The 22,443-nt window shown below is 43.8% G+C and overlaps 1 protein-coding gene across 2 annotated transcripts in view; it reads left to right on the top strand.

The window, feature by feature from the left end:
- The window catches only part of LOC102373407 (maltase-glucoamylase, intestinal-like), a 148,122-nt gene that overhangs the window by 101,847 nt on the left and 23,832 nt on the right, over positions 1-22,443 (top strand). For both annotated transcript variants that reach the window (XM_025209704.1, XM_025209705.1), the window contains 2 exons: positions 3,700-3,848; positions 16,767-16,851. In XM_025209704.1, the coding sequence (XP_025065489.1) occupies positions 3,700-3,848; positions 16,767-16,851 (234 nt within the window). The remainder of the gene's footprint in view (positions 1-3,699; positions 3,849-16,766; positions 16,852-22,443) is intronic.

Below are 22,443 nucleotides of genomic sequence, written 5' to 3' on the forward strand. Positions count from 1 at the left end.
CACCGGTGGTTTGGGTGAGGCTATAAGGGGTTGGAGGAGGCCTCATGGGGGACTCACAACGGAGTGTGAGGACCCCGGCGCCAGTGAGGGCGCGGTATCCTCAGGGGGAACCCACAGCGGTGTGGGGACCCCAGCGCCAGTGAGGGCGCAGCTTACAGAGTGCTTAGACCCCAGCCCCAGAGAGGGGGCATTTTGAGAAGCCCCAGTGCGGTTGTAGCAAGCCCCAGGTGGGGCACTATTGAGAAACCCCAGTACGGGCGTAGCAAGCCCCAGAGAAGGGGGGCAGCACACTTTAGAAGCCCAGGTGTAGGCACAGCGAGCCCCAGAGAGGGGCGCGCACGTTTGAGAAGCCCTAGCGTGGGCGTGGCGAGCCCCAGGGAGGGGAGTGCAACTTTGAGAAGCCCAAGTGTGGGTGCAGAGCCCCTAGGAGGAGGGCAGCATTTTAAGAAGCCCAAGGTGGGCACGGCGAGCCCCGAAGAGGGGAGCGCCTTATTGAGAAGCCCGGTGTGGGTGTGGCATGTCCCAGAGAGGGGGTGCTATTGGGAAGCCCTAGTACGGGCACATAGAGCCCCAGAGAAGGGGACAGCTTACTGGAGAGCCCCAAGAGGGGGCTGTTATACAGAGAAGGCCCCAGAGAGAGGGCAGCACTGTGGGAGGCCCCAAAGAAGGGGGCAGCACTGCGGAGAAGGCCCAGACTGGGCACAGAGCCCCAGGAGGGGGCGGCAGTGTATGTAGAGAGACAGACCAACGTCAATTCCATCTGCGAGGTGGTGTCGGGGTGGTTGGAGCCACGCATGGCCCATAAGGCATGGGTGTCCCAAAGCACCCATTTGTAAGACAAGACCCACGAGGAGTGCAGGAAACCGTGGAGTATGAGTTAACATAGAGACGTAACTGAGAGGGCGTAAGGCAGCCTCCCAACCAATCTAAACCATCAAAGACGTGGCGGGCGAGAAATAGAGGGTGCCCTTGGGCCAACTTGGCACGGAGAGGGGGCCTTAAGGAGATCACGGCCCTCCTACAGGACCCCGCTGTGACACCTGCATACAGGCTAGTATTTAATTAGCATATCCAACATGTGTGGAGTGAAATGCAGTCATATGGTTACGTAGTATGCTCATCAGTTCATAAGGCCATTTCCCTATATACTTATCACCCATATGTTGATGTCTTTAGAGGAGAAGCCACTAATCAGTATGGTCAAGGATGGCAGAATGCTTAGGGCATGGTATAAGCTGACTGTGAATAAATTTAGGCTGGAAAGTAGGTTGGCCTTAACTGCCAGAGGAGGGAAGTTCCAGAATGGCCTCCCAGTAAGAGTAGTAGAAGCAAGAATTTTAATTCGCTTTAAGAAGAACCTTGATAAACTCATAGGGTCTGCTCCCTGCAAAATAACAACTCCAAAATTGAAGAAAGAGTGAAATGAGCGTCTTTAATTGTTCTTCCTGGAGCTGCTAAAGATTATGAAACAGGCTTTCTATTAATTAAAAAGAAATTAATGATCATTCTTTATTTACAGGGAACTATGAATGATTCAGAAAGCCCTATAGACTGATTATTTTTATGGTACCTAGGCAGTATTTGTACTGTGCACCTATCAAAGTAGTGAAAATATAACATAATTAAAAAAAAAAAAAAAATCAGTATCTGGTGTTCCAGAGCTCAAAACCTAGTGGGAAAAATTAACCCTATCTAATTCTGATGTAGATGTAAGGGAGAGTAAAAATAACTTCAATATTGAATTTTACCTCATTAAGTGCATTATTAAAATTTAATCTTAAGTATCTACTATGCCTGACTCAGGGATATTAGATTAATTAATAATTTTCTTGTCTGAAAAGCATTAAATAATATAAAAGCAATTTTATTATTTCTGTTCCTTTTATGTTCCACCCTCTTTGGAACACACAATGTTATTATTTAGTTTAAAGAGAAAATGTAATAATTAGGGGTAATTTTTAAAGAAATAAAGGAATTCTCGGACTTCATTTATTGATTCACTCCATAGTTTCTATGTACATCTAATTCATTCCAAATAACAGGTCCAGAATATCCATTGAATATGAATATGATCTGTTTTCTTTTTTCTCAGTGCTAACAGTTTCTAGTAAAATATTTTATATTTTAGACCACAAGTGCTGTCTGCTGTCTCTAGATTATAAGAATGTTGGACTGGGCTTTTCAAAGCAGGGTAGCAGATTTCATACTATATCTTCCTCTCTTATTTACATATTAAAAAAAAAAAAAATCCTCTGTATTGCTCTGAAAATCTTAGCCCTGACTTTAGAAATGTCCTCACTATAGTGTATTGACAAAAATGTGTAAGTGTACCTGATGCCATGTAAACTACTCAGTAAGCCCATCTACACATGCGTATTTACTGCACAGTAACCAAAATTACTGAGCAGTACAGGCACATGCCTACATGTGCACACCTGTAGTGTGCAGTAAATATGGCAACTTATGCAGACTTGAGTATAAATTTGATATCTGCATTGTGCAAGTATGAAATTTACACCCAAATAATTACTGCACAGTAATGCACATGGTGATGCCTTATTGCACAATAACACTATGTATGTGGACTGATTGGGACTAACTTTAGTTCCAAGTCAGTCTGCACACAGCATTAATGCACCTTAATACCTGCACGTGTAGATGTCAGCCTACTCCCGCTTATTGCAGAGTAAATTTAAGCCGCCGTAAATGTACATGTAGACACATCCTGTGGTAGTTGCAAGTCAAGCAAGTAAATGGCTACATGGCATGAATTGTGCCCCCAAGTTGATTTGCATGTATTAGCAGCCAAATTTGCATAAACAGAATGAGAACTCAAGTTAAAACCTCTTAAACTCCTATTGAACACTTATATTTTGCTATTTACTTTAGTGATAGCCAGGATTTCATCTTGGAGTAGAGAAATACATGGCACATTTCACATGGGTTTGCTTCTGTATTCTTCACGCTCCTGTTTTTCAGGATATTGAATATCTAGAGTTCCCCTTAGTTCCTGTTTTCTGTCCTAGAGTTGATGCTTTAAAGTGAGCAACTGTTTCTCTGTCCCCTGTCCTACTGGGCTGACAGGTCCAGGTAGGAAGCAGGCTGGGGAATAGAGGCTTTACTGCTTCAGCTCTGTGACAGCTCAGGGCAGAGCCAGCCCTGCTCCGCTGGAGCAGACCGCACAGTCCAGGGCTGCAAAGCATTCTGGGATGCTGCAGGACTGAGTTCACTTGAATCTAGAGGGGATCTGGGACAGATGTTCCTTAAACCACTTTAACCTAATCAGTTAAGTCTGATACTACATCTAACCAGGTTTATCTTAAACCAGTTTCAGCCATTTTGAAAGTGGTTTATGTGTACTGAACTTCCGTTCTGTTATGGGTTTAAACTGGTTTCCAATCACTTAAATTGGTTTATGTGGAATTTCTGTTCCCAGCCTTAAAGGGGACAGAAGGGGTCATCAACCCCTCACAGTGTGAGATGTGAAACTGGTAGAGTACATGAGGGCTTTTAAGAATGAAAAATTATTTATTCATATCAGACTGGTGGTAGTTTAATCTTAGTTTGCCATTGGTTTTTAACTTTTACTGTATACTGATACTGTCAGCAGCAGCTTTCCTTTAATCATGAACAGGCCACTTGTTCCAGAATAATCATTTATTTTTATATTAAACAATAACAAAATACAATTTTTTCTAGGAGCAAGATCCAGCAGTGTTTGGAGCAGAGTTTGCTGCAATATCTCGGTCTACACTGCTGATTAGATATACACTGTTGCCTTACTTATATACCTTATTCTTTGACTCGCATGTTCATGGAAACACAGTGGTACGAGGCCTGATGCATGAGTAAGTAATTGGTTTCTTTCTTTTTGGTCATATTTTATTTACAATATTATTACAGATCCATTGTGCAAGTCAGTTGAGTTGGTGTTTACTTTGTTAATAGTAATGAAATTGCATTCCTTTCCCTTAAAAGCAGTTTACAGTGAGAATACAAAAGACCCTTTTGACACCATATTTACTCAAATATAAGATGACCTCCCAATAGTTATATGGAAAAATTATAAATTTGTTATAATTTTCCAGGTATGGAATCTAATTATCAGAAGGTTGTCTTGAATTTATCTCCCTCCCACTGCCACATCAGGGAAAATAGTGGGTGGGGGGGGTTGGGTAGACCCCTTGCCCTCTGCCCTCCCTTTCCCCCCCCCCTGCAGGCTTCCTTCTCTTCCTTCCCCTCTCCCCGGGGCCCAGAGTCAGAACTGCAGCAGTTGCCTCCCCCCATCCCCCCCACTTCCTCTCCTGTTAATTTGAAATGCAAGTGACCAAAAAAACACTGACTTCTCAATAAACATACCCATGGTTATTTGCATATATGTAAATGACTATGGGTAAATTCATCCAGAATTAATGCATTTTAACTTATGAACTGCTGCAAGTTTCAGCAAAGGTACTCTGTAAACACACTTTTGAGCAGCACTTTTATAGCTAGTTATATATAGTACAAACTAGTCCAGAGCTGAAAGGCTCATTATTTACTGTACAGTTCATTGGGCTTGGCCCCAGCAGAGTCAACAACATTTCAAGCCAGAATGACCCCATAGTTCAGCACTGCTCTGTGTGTGTGTGTGTGTGTGTGTGTGTGTGTGTGTGTGTGTGTGTGTGTGTGTGTTCCAGATACAGCCACAAAGGATCCCTGTGCTAATTGGCCCCCCATTCATGACTGGAACTGGGTGTTTTTGCCACACTAATGTATGTGCAAATGAGGCACAGGGCTGCCTGGTCTGTCTCCACCCCATAGAAGGTAGGACCACTCTAATCACATGTGACAGGTTAAGAGAGGGGGTGCCAGAGTCTTTGAGCTACATAGAAGTTTGGTGTTGTTTGCCAGACATTTAAAGAATGAAACAAAGGCACTGCTTAACTGTGGGAGTGAAGAAACAGGAATAATTGGAAGCACTGGTGACATGTAGCAGGTGCACGCGGGTGCACGTGCGCCCCCTGAGATTGGCTGTGCCGTCGGCCCCCCCCCCCCCCCCCCCCAAGTCATTAATAGGCTGCTGGTGGCCCCCAGTATTAGGAGGCACCAGTCACTACTTCCAATTATTGGAAGGAACAGGAGTAATTGGATATGGGAAAGAAAGGCACTGCTCAACTGTGAGAGTGAAGAGGAAGTCAAAATGTATTTGATGTAGTGGTTCATCATGACTTGAAAAAGAGTTGGCACTGAGGGGAGCAGAGCACAGTTGTCACTATATCTTATTCAGATGGCTGCATTCAGGAGAGGATGTCAGAGCCATAGCTCCAGGCCCAGTGCTCATTCTATCCTGGGGGAGTAATTGCCTGGTATCTTTAAAGGGGGACACAAAAAAAGTTCCTATCAGTATGTTGTCCCAATGTGGGCCAGGTGTTTTGTGGGCATGTTTATCATGGGCTGCATTCAATCGGTTTCATAGTTGATTTCCATGACTGAGCACATACTGCTTTTGGCAGCAGTTTAGACAATGTATATAATGGGCAGGGATGGTGCATTGGTGGGGGAGGGGATTGCTGGAATACAAATATAAAATGAGGGGCTTTTTTCCCATCCTGATTGGGGGAAGGGGAACCTCATCTTGTATTGCAGTGAATATGGTATATGCAATAGCTTTTTATTTTAAAATAACATATATTCTTCATTTTTAATTACACTACACTAATAATATTCCTGAAAAAAATAGTTTCTTAGACAAGAATAAAAAATTGCAGTAGTTAGAAATAATGTACCTTATTCAGTACTTGACTTGAATCTGTATTCCAGTCCTGTCAGAGCCATATTTTCAAACCAACCTCAAAGTTAGTACTTTCTAATTTAGCAGATGCATCTGTGTGTATGCTGTAGAAAACCTATGTCTGTGCTCACAAATTGGACAGTGAAGAAAGGGAAAAAGATTTCTCTGTGTGGAAGCAGATACTAATACATAGCTTGCATGTACTGGCTTAAAGGTTTTTTAGTGATCAGATTTTTGACACAACTTATTTCCTTTTATTTTAGGATATATAAGCCAGAAAAAGATTTATCTTCCCTTTCTGAGTTGTTTAATTAACTCTATACTTGCTTTAGGTAAAATTGTTATTTCAGAATGCCTGACTTGTTTAAAAAGACAGAAAATAATATACGTGAAAGGTTACTAACCAGACACATCACAATTTAGCCTAATGGTACAGCTTCATTAGTAGAAGCCTGACAATTTCATGTGTCTTTTCCTATAGATGGCAAATGTTTAACCCAAAAGGTAATGTATATTTATAAATTGAATTAAGATGATGTGATAGCACAGTAGAATTCCTCCTAAAGGCACATGCATGTATATGAATAATATTTGAGAAAAGTTTATAGTTGTTTATTTCACAGACTAGGTTTTATGATAGTTCAAACATTTTCTTTTAAGCATATTTTTGTTATTCTTAAACATTGATTATTTTTTTTATACAACTATAAGAGAAAGTAACAGTGATAAATTTTCCACCAATAAAAGAATACCTTGTTCATTCTTCAGTGGTGGGAAGTTAGTGTTCCTGTCTATTCCCAGCATGTTGTATCAATTTTTTAGGGACAGATCCTATAGTCCAAATGTTGCTGGATGTACTACTACAAGTAGTCTCGTTATTTCAGCTACTCAAATGAAGGATGTCATTTGGGTATATGTGGCAAGAAATGTTATTTTCAGCTCTCTCTCTCCTCTATAGAAGTATATAGAAAGAACTGAAATTACACCAATTTAGTTTAGATATACTACTAGTTCTCAAAGCCTTATTGTGAAAGACATCTTTCCATCTGAGAAGATAATGTCCTGATAATTATTAGTTCTAAGCATTAGGTCATTTCAAATAACAAACGACAGTTGCTTCCTATGGGATTCTGTTGTGCGTTTTAGTGGTATGTGGAAAGTCATTTAAATAATAAAAAGAATTCAGAAGCTCAACAATTTGAAAAGAACTTGAAGGGATGATCTGGACCAAAAAGTTTGAAAGACTGTGTGGTATATGCAGATCAAGATTCCAGACTAGGTTAATAACTGAAAAAAGAAAATACACTGTAGGGACAGTCAAGAAGACAGCTAGGTAAAATCATCTGGCCTTTGTGAACTAAAATAGGCTGCTTACTGTAAATTGTGGAGTATGACAAACTGAGGTCTCAAGTCTATTTGCTTGCCTACTTTATGTTCACAGTTACCACAATTACAGCAATAGAAATAGACTAGATGAAAGTACTGTAAGGTGTATACATAATTGGTTAGATCATCCTGCTTAATGAGTAGTCATCAGTGACTCAATGTCTAGTTGGAAGATGTCAAGTGGGGTTCCCCAGGGATCTGTTCTGGGTCCAGTGTTTTTTTTAGTATCTTCCCTTAATGATTGAGTACATACTTAGCAAATGCATGGACAACACCAAGTTGGGTGGAGTTGCAAAACCTCTAGAAGGTAGGGTCTGATCTGGATAGAGTGGTCTGCAGTCAACTAAATCATATTCAACAAAGACAGCTGCAAAGTCCTGCACTTGAGACAGAACAATTGCATACACAGATGCAGACTAGACAATGAGTGGCTAGGCTACAGTACTGCAGCAAAGGACCTGGTGATTATGGTGTGCTGGAAACTGAATATGAGCCAAACAGAGTGCTCGTGTTGCAACAACAACAACCAAAAAGCCAACAGCATACTGGATCATCCTAACAGGAGTCTGACTTGCAAATCAAAGGAAGGAAGTGATTCTTTCACTCTATTGAGTCCTGGTGAGACCTCATTTGCAGCACTGGGTCCAGTTTTGGGCCTCTCACTTCAAGGAAGATGTGGACAGTTTGGAAAGAGTCTAGTGAAGAGCAACAAAAATGATTAGGAGCCTGGGAAGTATGATTCATGAGGAAAGACTGAAAAAATAGGGTTATTTAGTCTGGGGAAGAGAAGACTGAGGGAAGGATTTGATAATAGTTTTCAAATGCCTGAAGGATGATTACAGAGATGATGGAGATAGACTTTTCTAAGGGACATATGGGACAGGACTAGGAGCAATGGCCTCAAACTACAACAGAGAGAATTTAGGCTGGAGATTAGGAGGAACTTTCTGACTCTGAGGGTGGTCAAGAATTGGAGCGGGCTACCTGGAGAAACTGTGGGATCTCTGTCCTTGGAAGTTTTCAGAAGCAGTTTAGACAAACACTTGCTTTGGTTGGTTGTCAGGGGTGATCTGCCTTGAGCAGGGGGCCTGAGTTAGATAACCTCATGAGGTTCTTTATAGCCCTACTTTCCTATGATCCTTTGATCATCCTTTGTGTCTAACAAAGTGTCTGTAACAGCAATGAACACTGATGCTTATGACTAAGTAAAGAAGTGATGTGGTTCAGTAAATAAGGGCTCTCCAACTGGTGGCCCTTGGGCCACATGCAGCCCCTAATGAGTTAAATTGTGGCCTCCAGGCTTCTGGTTCTGTTTTCACTCCCCATTTTGCTTTTAGCTGCTTCCGCTGCAATCCCCAGTTTCCTCCTCCTACAGCTTCTACTGTCTGTTTCCACTCCGGTGGTGGCATGGTACAACCTGTATGGCTATGGAAGCCTGTGGCTAGATGGCTTGGGAAGGATCCAGGGATACCATGCAGCATCTGTTCTGATGCACTGCAGCAGAAGTTGCCCACTGCATGATGGCGGATGAGGGTGGCATGTTGGAGGCCAGGGGCCACCAAACCCCACAGTAGCATGGAAAGATCTCACATTGGAGGCCCATATGGAGCTGCAGGGAAGGATTTGTCTGGTGTGTTTGGGGCCCATGAAATGCAGGGGAGGGGAGGGGGAGGGGAGAAGCACTTGTGTGGCATGGTGTGTGATTTGGGGCCCTGTGTCTCTTGGTCACTCAGAAGTTGGACAGCCCTGAAGTAAATGATCATTGCGCACACAGTGGTTTTATTCAAAATTGCTGTTAGTTTCTGATACATTCTGGTATGTTTTTATTTTGATTGATACTAATTCAGGGGGAAGATTATTTTGACATCACAGTAAAGATTTAATTTGTTAGCCTCAGCCTTCAAAAATAAAAAAGACAGATACTGAGACAGACTGCCAAGAGCTAATCCCACACATTTATCAAATATTATTCTGCAGTTGGATAATGCATACATTCAGAGATATCAAAAGTGGGCAATGCTTTATGAACATAAAAACCTGGGAAATGGAAAGTTATTGTCATTATCTAGCAAAATTTCTTTCAGATGGAGCATGGAGTAAGCCTCAGGCACATTTGCCATTTGTCTAATACGTTCTTGCAAACTCCATTATTTTAGAAAACAGAACACTGAATACATTGCTCTTTGTTTTCTTGTTGCCAAGTTTTTGCCAACTACAATAATGCTTAAGTCTTTCAGCATCAGGTACAATGCACTTTTCACATGTGAAAGCATGCTGACTTGGATACCATTGAGAGAATAATTTTCTAAACAATGAAACTGCATGGAGTTGGTGCATAGAAGCTGTAGGAATGTCATGTAAAATTTTGAAGTGGCTGAAGCAAATCAAAGATGGTGATGATAGGATTATAGCTTGTCAGGAATTGTTTTTAACAAAATGTTTTTCTGTTGGGAAATGATTAGCATTTGATCAGAGGTTGAAGTGAGACTGAGAGAGAGAGAGAAAGAAAGTGTGGTCTCAGAATAGCCAATACCACAGGGGCAAGTACACTCGCCTAGAATGTGGAAAACCCAGGTTTCAGTCCCTGTCCTGCCTCATTTAAAATAAAAGACTTAAACTAGGTCTTCTATATCTCAGATGAATGCTCTAGCTGTGGGCCTATCCAACTGGATTTTTGCTCTCTGGGCTAATGAATGTTTAATTATTTATATAGACTGGAAACAGAGAGTTTGATAGAGAGAATGGCTCAATATCCCAGTGGATTAGGGCACTCACTGAGTATGTGCCAGTCAGAGATTCAAATCCTTGATCTGTCTGATTGCTGGGATATAAAACCATCAACTGTCAGCTATTATATTTGAAATGAAGGAAAATCTTCTGTAGAAAGGCTATACAGCATTAAAAGAGAAAAAAGATGAATTTTATTTCTAAATACCAACTCCGTGCCTGGGAGCAGAGATTTGTCAGTTTCTATGGTCATCTGACAAATCGCAATAAATGTGATTTTAGGCAACATAGCTTGAGTCCTGCAGAGAAGGTTCTTAAGACTTAAACGTATTCTCCAAGGAAGCTTCAGTTTCACTGTAACAAGACTTAATGTGCTGCATTGTCTTTTCACAGAGAGGGTAGTTCTCTTTTTTTTTTTTTTTTTTCTACCTTCTATATAGCTGCAGGGGATAATTTTCTCATGAAAGTACTGTATCCTCTGAGCAATTAGGAAACATTACATCCAGTAATAGTATCATCACTGCTTGTATGTATGCAGATGTTACCATCATTTTTGGAACAGAACTTCACACTCTGAACAATGAAAATATCATTCTTTAGCTAATAAAGACCCTCTTTACATGTGAGATTGATCCCAGGATCTCTGTAGCCTGGTACTATCACTAGAGGGCATCATGTAAATGAGTATTTTAGAAAGCGAGTTTCATGTGAACTAGAAACTGGGTTCCATTGCAGCTTATCTTATAGTTTCATGGTTGGTGGAACCAGGACAAGATGTTCTACTTGAACCATAGTCTCAACAGGTGCCAGAATCCACAGAAAATTGCTGATGTTCAGATTCACTCTGCAGGTGCAGCTCAGGATAGAAGTGTGGCATAGGTTAGGAGATGGATGGCAGAGATGCCTGGAGAGAGAGATGAGCAAAGGGAGGACCGAAGAGGTCCCCAAGGAACAAACAAGTTCAAGTAGGAGGTTTAAGTTAAGGGTCACCCTGGTGATCTGGATCAAAGAGCTGGGAATCTTAAGAATGAGGAGGAAATGAGAAATCACAATAGGTTCATAAGCAAGACCGGTGTTGAACATTTTAGAGGTATACAGAGGAATGATAGGGGTATAGTACAATACTAGTACACAGACTAAAATAAGATTTAATATGCATCATAGAGACAAGGCAGGGTAAATCACAGGACTAGAATATGAGGACAGAAGTGTACAACCTGTTCAGGGAGGGTACACAAGGGATAAAGGGAGGAGGTGTTGCATTGTTCATCAGAAGTCCAAAAAGAGGTGAGAAGCAGACCTGTTGACCATCTCTGGGTGAAGAAAAGGGGAAAAGACATCTATTCTTGTAGGGGTCTAGTATAAATCACCAAAATCTTCTTTTCACCTTTAAACTCAAAACTGCCATCACATCATTTCCATCTGAACTACAAGAAAAACTACAGTACTTGATTCCCCCTCTCCCCATACTACCCAATCCAGGACTTTTTACATGCTCCCTAAAATCCACAAACAAGGGAACCCAGGCAGACTTATACTATTCAACCATGGAACCCTAAATGAGGAAATATCCGGTTTCATCAAATCCACCCCAAAACCTCTTGGTACCCAAAGACTAAATTTTGTCCAAGACGCAACAGACTTTCTACAAAAAATTAAAAACATAGACCATGTTCCCAGCAGTACCCTCCTAGACACCGTGGATGTTACCAGCTTATTTACCAACATCAATATCCAGAATGGTAAAATACAAATCACCATATACAAGAAACCCATGGAATAACATACATATCTGCACATAACCAGCAATTGCCCTAAATACACCAAGAAAGCTGTAATATACAGCCAAGCCCTCTGATACCACTGAATTTGCACTGAGGAGAATACACACGATTGTCACCCTGCAAATCCCAATAGGGTTTTCACCCAACAAGGACGCTCCTCCAGAGAGATGGATAGCACTTTTCAAAGAGCAGCCTGGATACCATGTGAAAAATTGCTGTGGTACAAAAAGAAAATCCCCACGAATCACACACCATTAGTTATGACATATCATCCTTCCCTGGAACCTATACAGAAAATCCTCAAACAATTGCAACCCATACTAGAAGAAGACCCAGTTCTCAAAGAGATCTTCCCAGGCCCACCCATCCTAGCCTTTAAACAACCACCGAACCTTGCCACCCTCATCACCAGAAGCAAACTTTCTATGACCCAAAACACACTGAATGGATCCAGACTATGCCAGGACTAGAAATGTAAACCTACCAGAACATCTCTGACACTCCTACAATAACCACACCCCATAACAGAGCCGTCACCATTCCTTAATCTTATACCTGTACCTCCAGAAATGTAATATATCTCATCCAATGAACTAAAAGCCCCGATGGAGAGTATGTAGGAGAAACCAAACAAGAACTGTGTACCAGAATGAACACACACTGAAAATCTATCGAAGATAAAAAATCCAATTACCTGTGGATGCACGCTTCTTAAAAGACAACCACTCTCTCTCCGATCTCTCAGTTCTAATCCTCAAAGGGAACTTAAAAACCGCCTTTCATAGACAAGCTTATGAACTTCATTTCATAAACCTCCTGGATCCAAAAAATCATGCACTAAATATAGACATTGGATTTATGGCATATCATAACCTGCCTGCCATCTGATAATCCAAGGTAACCTCTCTACATTTTACCAGCTACATTCTATCACAAGTTCAACATTCCTCCCTATCCACCCCCCGACCTACCCACCTACCTGTCTCACGCCTATTGTCTCCCATTTCCTCTGATCCTCCCTGCCACACATTTGCATTTTCACAGACCTGCATTTTGGCTTCTATCCACCCAGGAGAGCACACAAAACACCAGCAGATTCTCCCTATGCCTGAAGAAGGGTGTTTGTGCCCAAAAGCATGCAAACAACAATTTTTCCAGCTATTTAGTTGGTCTAATAAAAGATTGAATTTTATTAGTAGATGTTTAGGATTGTGAATCCAAAAAGATGACAAAAGCCAGTAGGGAAATACAAATCACCCAAGTGAGGGACTAACATTAGAGGGATGGGGGTGAGGAGGGGAATGCAACTAGGTTACAGAAAATACTATGTTAGCCAACTAAGCCCCGGGAATGGGGTGGGGGGAGGGGGTTCACAACGCTGAGAGAAAGAAGATAGATGCACACAAACCCGTATAATGGTCTGCAATGGTGGAGGAAGTAGGTTGAAGAAAGTGTCTTAGTCCATGTAGAGTCTCATCACAGGGATCCTCTTTGGGTGTAGTGGGGTGGTCCATGGCTGAAGACTCCTCTCAAAGTGAAGTCCATCTGGTGCAGAGTCGGGTTCAGGTGGCAGTCCATCTGGTGGGATCAGAGTACTGGCGGTGGCCTGTGATATGCTCCACGTAGATGTTGCAGGACCAGCGGATTGTGTCAGACACCATGAGGCAGCTCATCAATTTGGTGTAGCGGCGGGAGATGCGGCAGGCATGCAGGACACTCTCGTTGCTGGGGTCCCAGGCTCCAAGCGTTCTCACGATGAGCGCGTCGGCTGTCACGTCATAGCTGCGGCACCTCAGGATGTCGGCTAGCGGGGCATACTTCTCCCGCTTGCGAGCCTGGGTGTTGGTGAAGGTTTGGCACCAGTTCTCGAAGGCGATGGTCACATCCACAATCACAACCTTCTTGGCCTCTTCGTTGGTGATCACGATGTTGGGTCGCATCTGGCTCTCGCAGCCCAGGATGGTGCAGTTCATAGTGATCTCCCCCGCTGCGGCCGGGATGGCCCTCACCAGGCAGTCTACTCAAAGAACCTTGTCAGCCAGAATGAACATAGGAAGAGATGAAATACTGCATATATTTGATTGCATATCACATGCACCCCAACAATCAGCGTCCCCAAATCATTGCGTGTGTCTTAAGCAAGCAAACTGATTTTTCTTGGCTGGAAAAGAAACAAGCCTGAATGCAGCCATACAACTGCCAGGTTGACTGCCTCTTCTGTCTGGCTTAGTAAACAGAAGGAGCAGATTTCAGTGTTAATCGTGTCACAGCCATAGGTATTGGCTGATCACTGTAACTTGTGCTGCTGGTAGTATCTTGATGAGGCTTGTAGTATAGAAACACTAACACTAAAAAAAACTACTTAAACTAAAGAAATAGCAGGCATGCAAAGGTCTGGGACTTAGTAGTAAGTTCTTGTGGAAGCACAGAGCGTTTAGGAAATGTGACATCCCAAAAGATAGTTTGGTTGAGGCAGCAAGTTCCTGTTGCCTCACCCAGACTATGTCTTGGTATGCCACACTTCTTGGACACTGTTTCCAGAAGGACTTACTGTTCCATAGTCATCTGTGATTCAGAAAAATCTTTTTCTCTACATGCAAGAAAAATACATTTTATGTGTGAAATGTGAGAAAACACAGTAATTTTTTGACCAACTAACAGGATCATCCGAAACACTGGATCTGTTGTTAGTAAAAGAACTTTACCCAGGTATCTGTCTATTGGAAAAGCATATGGCAAGACTCAGGATATGCAACAAGTTCTTAAAATGTAGTAGGAACAATTTTTGTCTCAGCAGGTGAAAGGAATATCTAGAGAAGTGTGGCTATTTTAGCTCTGATTTGGACTAGTTGGGAACGTTAAGGTAACAGGTGCTTTTAGTGAAACTATCGCTAAAGGTAGAGTTCACAATTCTAAGGTAAGAAAAGTGGAGCAACATCAGAGTACTGACAAAAGACTACAAAAGAGCAGATGTCAGCAAACTGAGGAAGTTGGTAGGCAAAGGAAGGAATTTTAAGGGAAAAATTTGTCCAGGCTGGCAGTTTCTTTAAGACACTTTACTAAAAGCAGAATGGAAATAATCACAATATAGAGGAAAGATAGGAAGCATAGTAAGAAAACAGTATGGTTGCATCAGGACCTCTTTAATGATTTGGAATCAGAAAGGGATTATACAAGAAGTGGGAATACAAACACATTGCTAAGGATGATTTTAAAAGTATAGCACAAGTATATAGAGAAAAATCAGAAAGGCTAAGGTGCAAATGAGTTGCATCCTAGTAAGAGTAAAAAGAGGCGATAAGTAAAAATTCTATGAATATATTAGAAGGAAGAAAAAGATCTTATGGTCCAATACCATTCAATATATCCATTAATGACTTGAACGGTGGAATAGAGAATATATTTATTTACAGGTGACATCAAGTTGAGAGGGGCTACAAGCACTTTGGAGGAAAGAATCTTAATTAAAAAAGATCCTGATAAATTGGAGAAATGACCAGGAATCTGAAAGATGAGATTCAAAAAAGACAAATAGAAGGTACTATAATGAAGAAGGAAAAATCACATGCTCAGATACAAAATGGGGAATAGTTAAGTAAGCAGCACTGCAGAAAAGAATCAGGATATTATAGTGGCCCAGATGCTAGATACTACTCATGAATGTGATGCAGAGGCGGAAAAGGCAAATGTCTTTTTAGGAGTGTCATATATAAGAAACAGGACAAATACTGTATTTTCTTCTATACAACATGCACCTTTCACCCCAAAATGAACCCCCCCACCAAATTGGGATATGTCTATTAAATAAGGAAAAGGATTTTGTGCCTGGGATAGAAACACCCTGCTTTGATTCCTCCTTCACACTGCAGCACCTGTGGCATTGTTGTTCAGGCAGCTGCGAGAGTCAACTGTCTTAATGGCTTATTGTTTTTCACTCCACAGGTGTTAACAACCATGTCTACTTTTTAATGTTTAATGATCACGATGTTCCACTAATCAAGCTAACCTTTCCCAGGGAAAGTTTGTTGTCTGCTAGCTACTACTTTTATTTCACAGCCCGGGAGATGTTTTAAGTCTTTTCAGAATCATAGCTCCACCCATGAAGACTAGTCTTCAGCAGCAGCTAGGGTTTCAGCTTTAGTTAAGCAGAAAAAGGAGGGTGAGTAATTGGTAGATGAGGTTCTGTTTCTTCTCTATGCTGCCATAACTCTGGACAAATATTTTTTTCTTCATTCTGCCTTTCAAACAAAACCCCCAAGGTATGGATTATATTTTGGGGGTTACATGCGAGAAAATATGGTATTTTGCTGCACTCAGTGCTAGTGAGATGTCAGCTAGAGAACTGTGTCCAGTAAGAAGGACAAACTGGAACAATGCTGTAGAAGAGTAACAAGAATGACAAGAACCTTCAAAGATGTGACCTATGAGAAAAGGGAAAAGGAAATGGGTTTAGTCTATTAAAAAGACTCAGAGGCAAGATGACATAGGAACAGCTTTGAAAGATGTAAAAAGTTATTACAAAGATCTGCAAATCTGTTTTCACACGAGAAATAATTGGCCTACATCTCAAGAAGGAAGGTTGAGGTTATATAGGATGATGATATACTGGAACAGGCAACCTAGAGTAGTTGTGGAAACCTTGTTATTTACTTAACAATACTGTCCTGAAACATTTTGAATGTGCTTCATGTTTGCCTGCTGAATACATTTTTCTCAAACTGTATTCCAAAGTAGTTAGGATCCTAATAAAAAATGTAAACATAGGCTTCTACTCTACTACATGATTATAAAATAACTGTACCTGAATGAGAATAGCTAAGGGTCAACTCTGTTTTAAATTATGTTTAAAATTATTTGATCTAAGACAATTTTATTTCCAGTATAAATGAAATCTAAGTTACTAATAATAAGGGCTGGGAAAAGGAAACTGCAACTTCTTCCCACCAGCCAGGGAAAATATTGGGGGATTTTGAAGGATCCCTTAAAGAAGGGAAACTCTTGTTATAGTCAGTATTATTGCAGGATCCAAGTATTTCCTAAGTTATTGAAAAGAATCAAATTTGAATTAACAATATGCATCTGCCTTTCAAAACTAGATTTACTTCTGATCTGCAGACTCATGGAATAGATAAGGCTTTTCTTTGGGGACCTGCTTTTATGATTGCTCCTGTTCTTCAAGAGGCAAGTACTGCAATTTTAAAAGTTTGAATACTGGAATTAAAGACATGAACACTGCTCACGCTTTAAAATCGTGTATGGGGTAGTTCACATACATCCCTACTCACCCACATTTTCTTCCACTCACAATGCCTGAGGAATGAATTTCAAAAAGATACCAAGCTGTAAAGAAAGTACAATTATGCATACAGAAGTGGGACTCTGCTATTTGCAAATTTGTATTGTGCTGATGGCACTCTATGGGGACATCTGTAGCAATAAGGATATTATAGAGTTTGAAAGTAGGAAGAAACACACACAGAAGGAAAAACAGAGACCAGGAATGGCTGCCAGTTTTGGACAAAGCTGCCAGAACAACAAACCAATCTCCAAATTCAAATCGGCCCATAACATTTTGGGTCCCAAGCTCTGAAAGAATATGCTAGGAGTTCCCCAACATCAAATGCAAATGAATGCAACCCTCTTCTGTTAAAATGACCATCTTATTTACTTCCGGTAGATATAAAAATGCTCTATCCTGTGGATGTACAGGCTGTTTCCCAAAGTGGTGTGGGGGCGTTTGCTAGCACTGATGCTGGTATACTAACTGCAGAGTGGGTTTATTTACAGTCCTCAAAGTGGAAGATTTTTTTACACAGCTGCTGTATTGATATTCAACACCAAACCCAGATACTGCAAACATGATTTGAGAAATACTAAATAGTTTACCTGAAATAGCTGAGCAACACTAGTTGTATCTAGTTATATCTTTAATAGCTAAACCAGTACTAAATAGTTAGATCTGGAGTAGCATAAATTACTATTGTATGCAATGAGTCTGTTAGAATATGAATTATGAATTGTGTAATTTTTTCCAGTGCTGATTATCAGAGTATTAAGTGGGTCACTGTGTGCCGCACATTTTCATCTAAATGTTGTACCTCTGTGAAGTTCAAACAGAAATGGTTATTTCTTTTATAAAATCATTTTGACCTCGGTAGGATATTGCTTTCTGATCCTTCTGAAAGTCAGTTATCTTCAAATCTCACAAAATTCTTAGCAGCTAACTAACAGGGGCAGTTCACAGGATGTTAAGCCAGTTGCCAATTCTGGAAAATCAGTGCCAGACTCAAATGGTTGGTGAAAACCACTGCACTGCTCTTTACTAAAAAGCCACTCTGAGGCAAGATACAGGAATAGGTGGACTTTAAGTCCATCTTCTCATCATTATATGCTATGATAACAATGCATTCTGATTCATGAAAATAAATTAATTTCTTTTGATCCACATTTTTACCAGAATAAGCAATTTTATCCTGAGTACTTTCAACAATTTTATCCTGAGTACTTTCAAACTTAACCCAATTTTATTTCTGAGGCTAAATAATGAAGCATGTATGTGTAAAGGAATATAATAAAGTAATGGTACAATTAGCAATAAGTGGCAGAGAAGTTAAGGCAGGGGTGGGCAATTATTTTGGCCGGAGGGCCACTTAGGAAGTTTTAGTGAGCTGTCACAGGCCAGGTCAGCTCTCCTTTTCCCATCCCACCCAGCCAACCTGCCTGCAACATTTCACCAAAACTCCCGAAGTGATCTCTGTGCTCGGCTGGGTGGATGGGAAGGGGCGGGATGGGGCTGTGGGCAAGTGAGTAGTGGCCTTTGGGAATGGGATGGGCAAATGGGGCTGGGATCTGGATTGCGGGGCAGTGACAGCATGGGGCCAGAGCCCAGGGCAGAGCTGCAATCCAATCCCTGCACATCCCTGCAATGACCCCCAGCCCATGCTGGCATCACCCAGCAATCCTGGGGTCTCTATGAATGCCAGGTGGAACCTGCATAGGCAGGGTGTGTGGCCGGGTGGATGGGATGGGGCTGCACGTGGGAGGGACATGGTTTCTAGGAGCAAGATTCATAGATTCATAGATGTTAGGGTCAGAAGGGACCTCAATAGATCATCAAGTCCGACCCCCTGCATAGGCAGGAAAGAGGGCTGGGTCTAGATGACCCCAGCTAGATGTCTATCTAACCTCCTCTTGAAGACCCCCAGGGTAGGGAGAGCACCACCTCCCTTGGAAGCCCATTCCAGACCTTGGCCACTCTAACTGTGAAGAAGTTCTTCCTAATGTCTAGTCTAAATCTGCTCTCTGCTAGCTTGTGGCCATTATTTCTTGTAATCCCCGGGGGTGCCTTGGTGAATAAACCCTCACCAATTCCCTTCTGTGCCCCCGTGATGAACTTATAGGCAGCCACAAGGTCGCCTCTCAACCTTCTCTTGCGGAAGCTGAAGAGGTCCAGGTGCCCCAGTCTCTCCTCATAGGACTTGGCCTGCAAGCCCTTAACCATACAAGTGGCCCTTCTCTGGACCCTCTCCAGGTTATCCACATCCCTCTTGAAGTGCGGCGCCCAAAATTGCACGCAGTATTCCAACTGTGGTCTGACCAGTGCCCGATAGAGGGGAAGTATCACCTCCTTGGATCTGTTGGGTCCCGGCTCTGGTGCAAGATGTATGGGTGAAAGCCTGTTGTGCCCCTGTGAGCCCAGGGACCCCCCAAGAGACCCCAGGACCCCCGATGAACCCTGGTATGCCCGCAGGTAAGCAGGGGCCCATGGTGGGAGGGACATAGCCCAGCAGGGAGGCAGCTGAGTGGAGCCGAGGAGGGTCACACACCCCCCCAGCTCCTACTTGGTCCAGCCCCCCAGGGAGCCAGGCAACCAGGCTGCCAGCGCGTGAGACAGGTTGGGAGGGGCACTTACCTGTCCCCTCCTTTGGTGGTGGGGAGGGATCCCCCTAGCCCCTCGAGAGCAGTGTGGCACCAGCCAGCCCTTCTGCGCATGCATGCAGTTTAAAAAGGGCCCGGTAATAGCAGAAGCCACACTTGGGTCCTGGCTCCAGCATGAGACACATGGGTCCCATTGTGCCCTGTTGTGCTCCATTGAACCCAGGGACCCCCCCCAAGGGACCCCAGGGCCCCCGATGAGCCCCAGCCTGTATGCAGGTAAGCAGGGGCCCATGGTGGGAAGGATGAGGGACATAGCCCAGTTGCAGGAAGGCAGCTGAGTGGAGATGAGGAGGATCACGCCCCACCCCGGCTCTTATTTGACAGCCCCTCAGGGAGCCATGCGACTGGAGCCTCACAAACAGGACGCACAAACAGGTGTGCTTCTGGGCCCAGTGCGCGAGTTTAGTGCAGGAGTTTGCACAGGAGGGTGAGTGGGAGGGCCCTGCCAGTGATCCCCAGGGAAGGCAGTCCCATCAGTAACTGGCTATCACCAGCATGATGTGGATGGGCACGTCGCACCCTGAGGATCCCCTTGGAGTCTGCGGCCTCCCCCTCTGGCACCTCAGAGGCCTCCACCCAGACAGATCCCATGGTTCCAGCCTCCACGCAGACAGAGCCTCTGGCTCTCAGCTGTGGGGGCTGCCTGGCACGTTTCCAGGCTCATGGGAATGGGAGCATGGCCACCTCCTCTTGCGAGGTTTGCTCCACTTTGGAGTCTCTGGGGCGCCAGATAGAGGAGCTCCAGACCACAGTCCAGAGACTGTGTGACATCAGGGATGGTGAGCAGGAGGTAGACTCCTACTGCCAGGCCCTTCACTCCCTGGAGGTGGAGGGTAGACCAAGGTCACCTCTCAGGGCAAGGGGGGACTCGGGAATCTCCTATACCGTCCAGCCAGGGGGTTGGACCAAGGTGGTCAAGGGCACCAAGCTGGCCAAGGGCCCCAAGGCTTGCCACACCAAGGTCCCCTCCCCTCTGGGGCTTTGCAACAGGTATGAACCTCTTGCAGCCCCAGTAGAGCCTGCAGAGATGCCAGCTCCTGCAGGCAAGGGAAGGTCACCCACCCCTACTCTCCCTAAGACGAAACACAGAGTGGTCATCATGGGAGACTCCCTCCTGAGTGGGATCAAGGGGGCAATCTGCCACCCCAGCTCCTTAACCCAGGAGGTCTGCTGCTTCCTGGGGGCCTGCATGCGGGACATAGCAGAGAGGATCCCAAAGATTATCCAGCCCTCTGACCTCTACTCTATGCTCCTTATCCATGTGGGCATGAATGACATGTCTCGGAGCAATCCCAGCCATGTCATGAGAGACCGCGAGGCTCTGGAGGTTGGGGGAACAGGTGGTGTTTCCTTGCTCCTCCTGGTTGTGGGTCGTAGGCTGAGGAGGGAGAGATGGGTTGAGGTAGTCAACCAAAGACTGTGGTGCTGGTGTCATCGTGAAGGCTTCAGCTTCCATGATCACAATCTACTCTTTGGTGAGAGAGGCAGTGGTCTGCTGGGGAGATACAGCCTCCACCTCACTCCCCTGGGGAGGAGGCTGTTCTCAGCCAGATTGGCTGACCTGCTCGACCGGGCCTTAAACTAAGCCCGCCGGGGGTTGGGGGGGATTATTGCCACTGCAAGCACACTGGGCAACCCTTGTAAATCCAGCAGGCTAAGGCACTTAAGGGAACCCACCCCTACCCTAGCCCCGGAATGATCTGTAAGGAAGGCAGGGGCCCCCAATGGGATACTTGCCTGCCTGCACCCCAATGCCAGGAGCTTAGGGAATAAACAGGAAGAACTGGTCCTCCTACTAAACAAGAATGACTATGACCTCACAGTCTGGTGGGACTCCACCTATGACTGGGCCACAGGTATAGATGGCTATACCCTGTACAGGAGAGATTTTGCAGATAAAAGGGGTGGGGGTGTAGCTCTCCATGTCAAAGAAAGCTACACATCCCTGCAAATTGACATTGGCACCCAGGGAGGATGACTGGAGTCCCTCTGAGTCAAAATACATGGGAACGTGGCACAGGGGACCTCATGGTAGGAATATACTACAGACCTCCTAACCAGAAGCAAGAGCTGGACCAGGAATTCACCAGGGAACTGGCTGAGGCTGCATGCTTTCAGTGTGTGGTTGTCGTGGGAGACTTTAAATACCCAGACATCTTATGGGAAGAGCACTCCGCCAAATCTGACTGGTTGCAAAGCTTTCTCACGTGCGTGGACAAGGTCTACCTGACTCAAGAAGTCTATGAGCTGACAAGAGGTAAAGCATTGCTGGACCTGGTACTGGCCAGAGAGGATGATAGTTAGTGACATAAGAATTGATGAAAAGCTGGGTAATAGTGAGAACGAGCTGATCACCTTTACTATCTATCGCAAAGCTGGCAAGTCAGTCAGCAATACAGAAGTCCTCAACTTCAGGAAAGCTGATTTTGACAAGCTCAGCGGGTTCATTGTTGAGGCCCTGAGGGACCACGACTCAACAGGAAGAGGAGTCCAAGAGGAGTGGTTGCTCCTCAAGGGAGTGACCCTGACAGCACAAGGGATGGCCATCCCATCTTGGAGGAAGGGTAGCAAAAGGGCAAAGTAACCCCATTGGCTTAGCAGGGAACTTAAGGACCTCCTATGCCTCAAAAGAGAGACTTACAAAGGACGGAAGGCTGGAATCACCACCAAGGAGGAGTACTCAGCACTGGCCCATACCTGCAGGGAGTGGATCAGGAAAGCCAAGGCTGCAGCCAAGCTCCGTCTGGCTTTACATATCAAGGATAACAAAAAGTCCTTTTTCAGATATGTAGGGAGTCAGAAAAAACCCAAGGGTAACATTGGACCCCTGCTGAA

The sequence above is a fragment of the Alligator sinensis genome, unplaced genomic scaffold (genome assembly GCF_000455745.1).
Source record: "Alligator sinensis unplaced genomic scaffold, ASM45574v1 scaffold9_1, whole genome shotgun sequence".
Lineage (NCBI taxonomy): Eukaryota > Metazoa > Chordata > Crocodylia > Alligatoridae > Alligator > Alligator sinensis.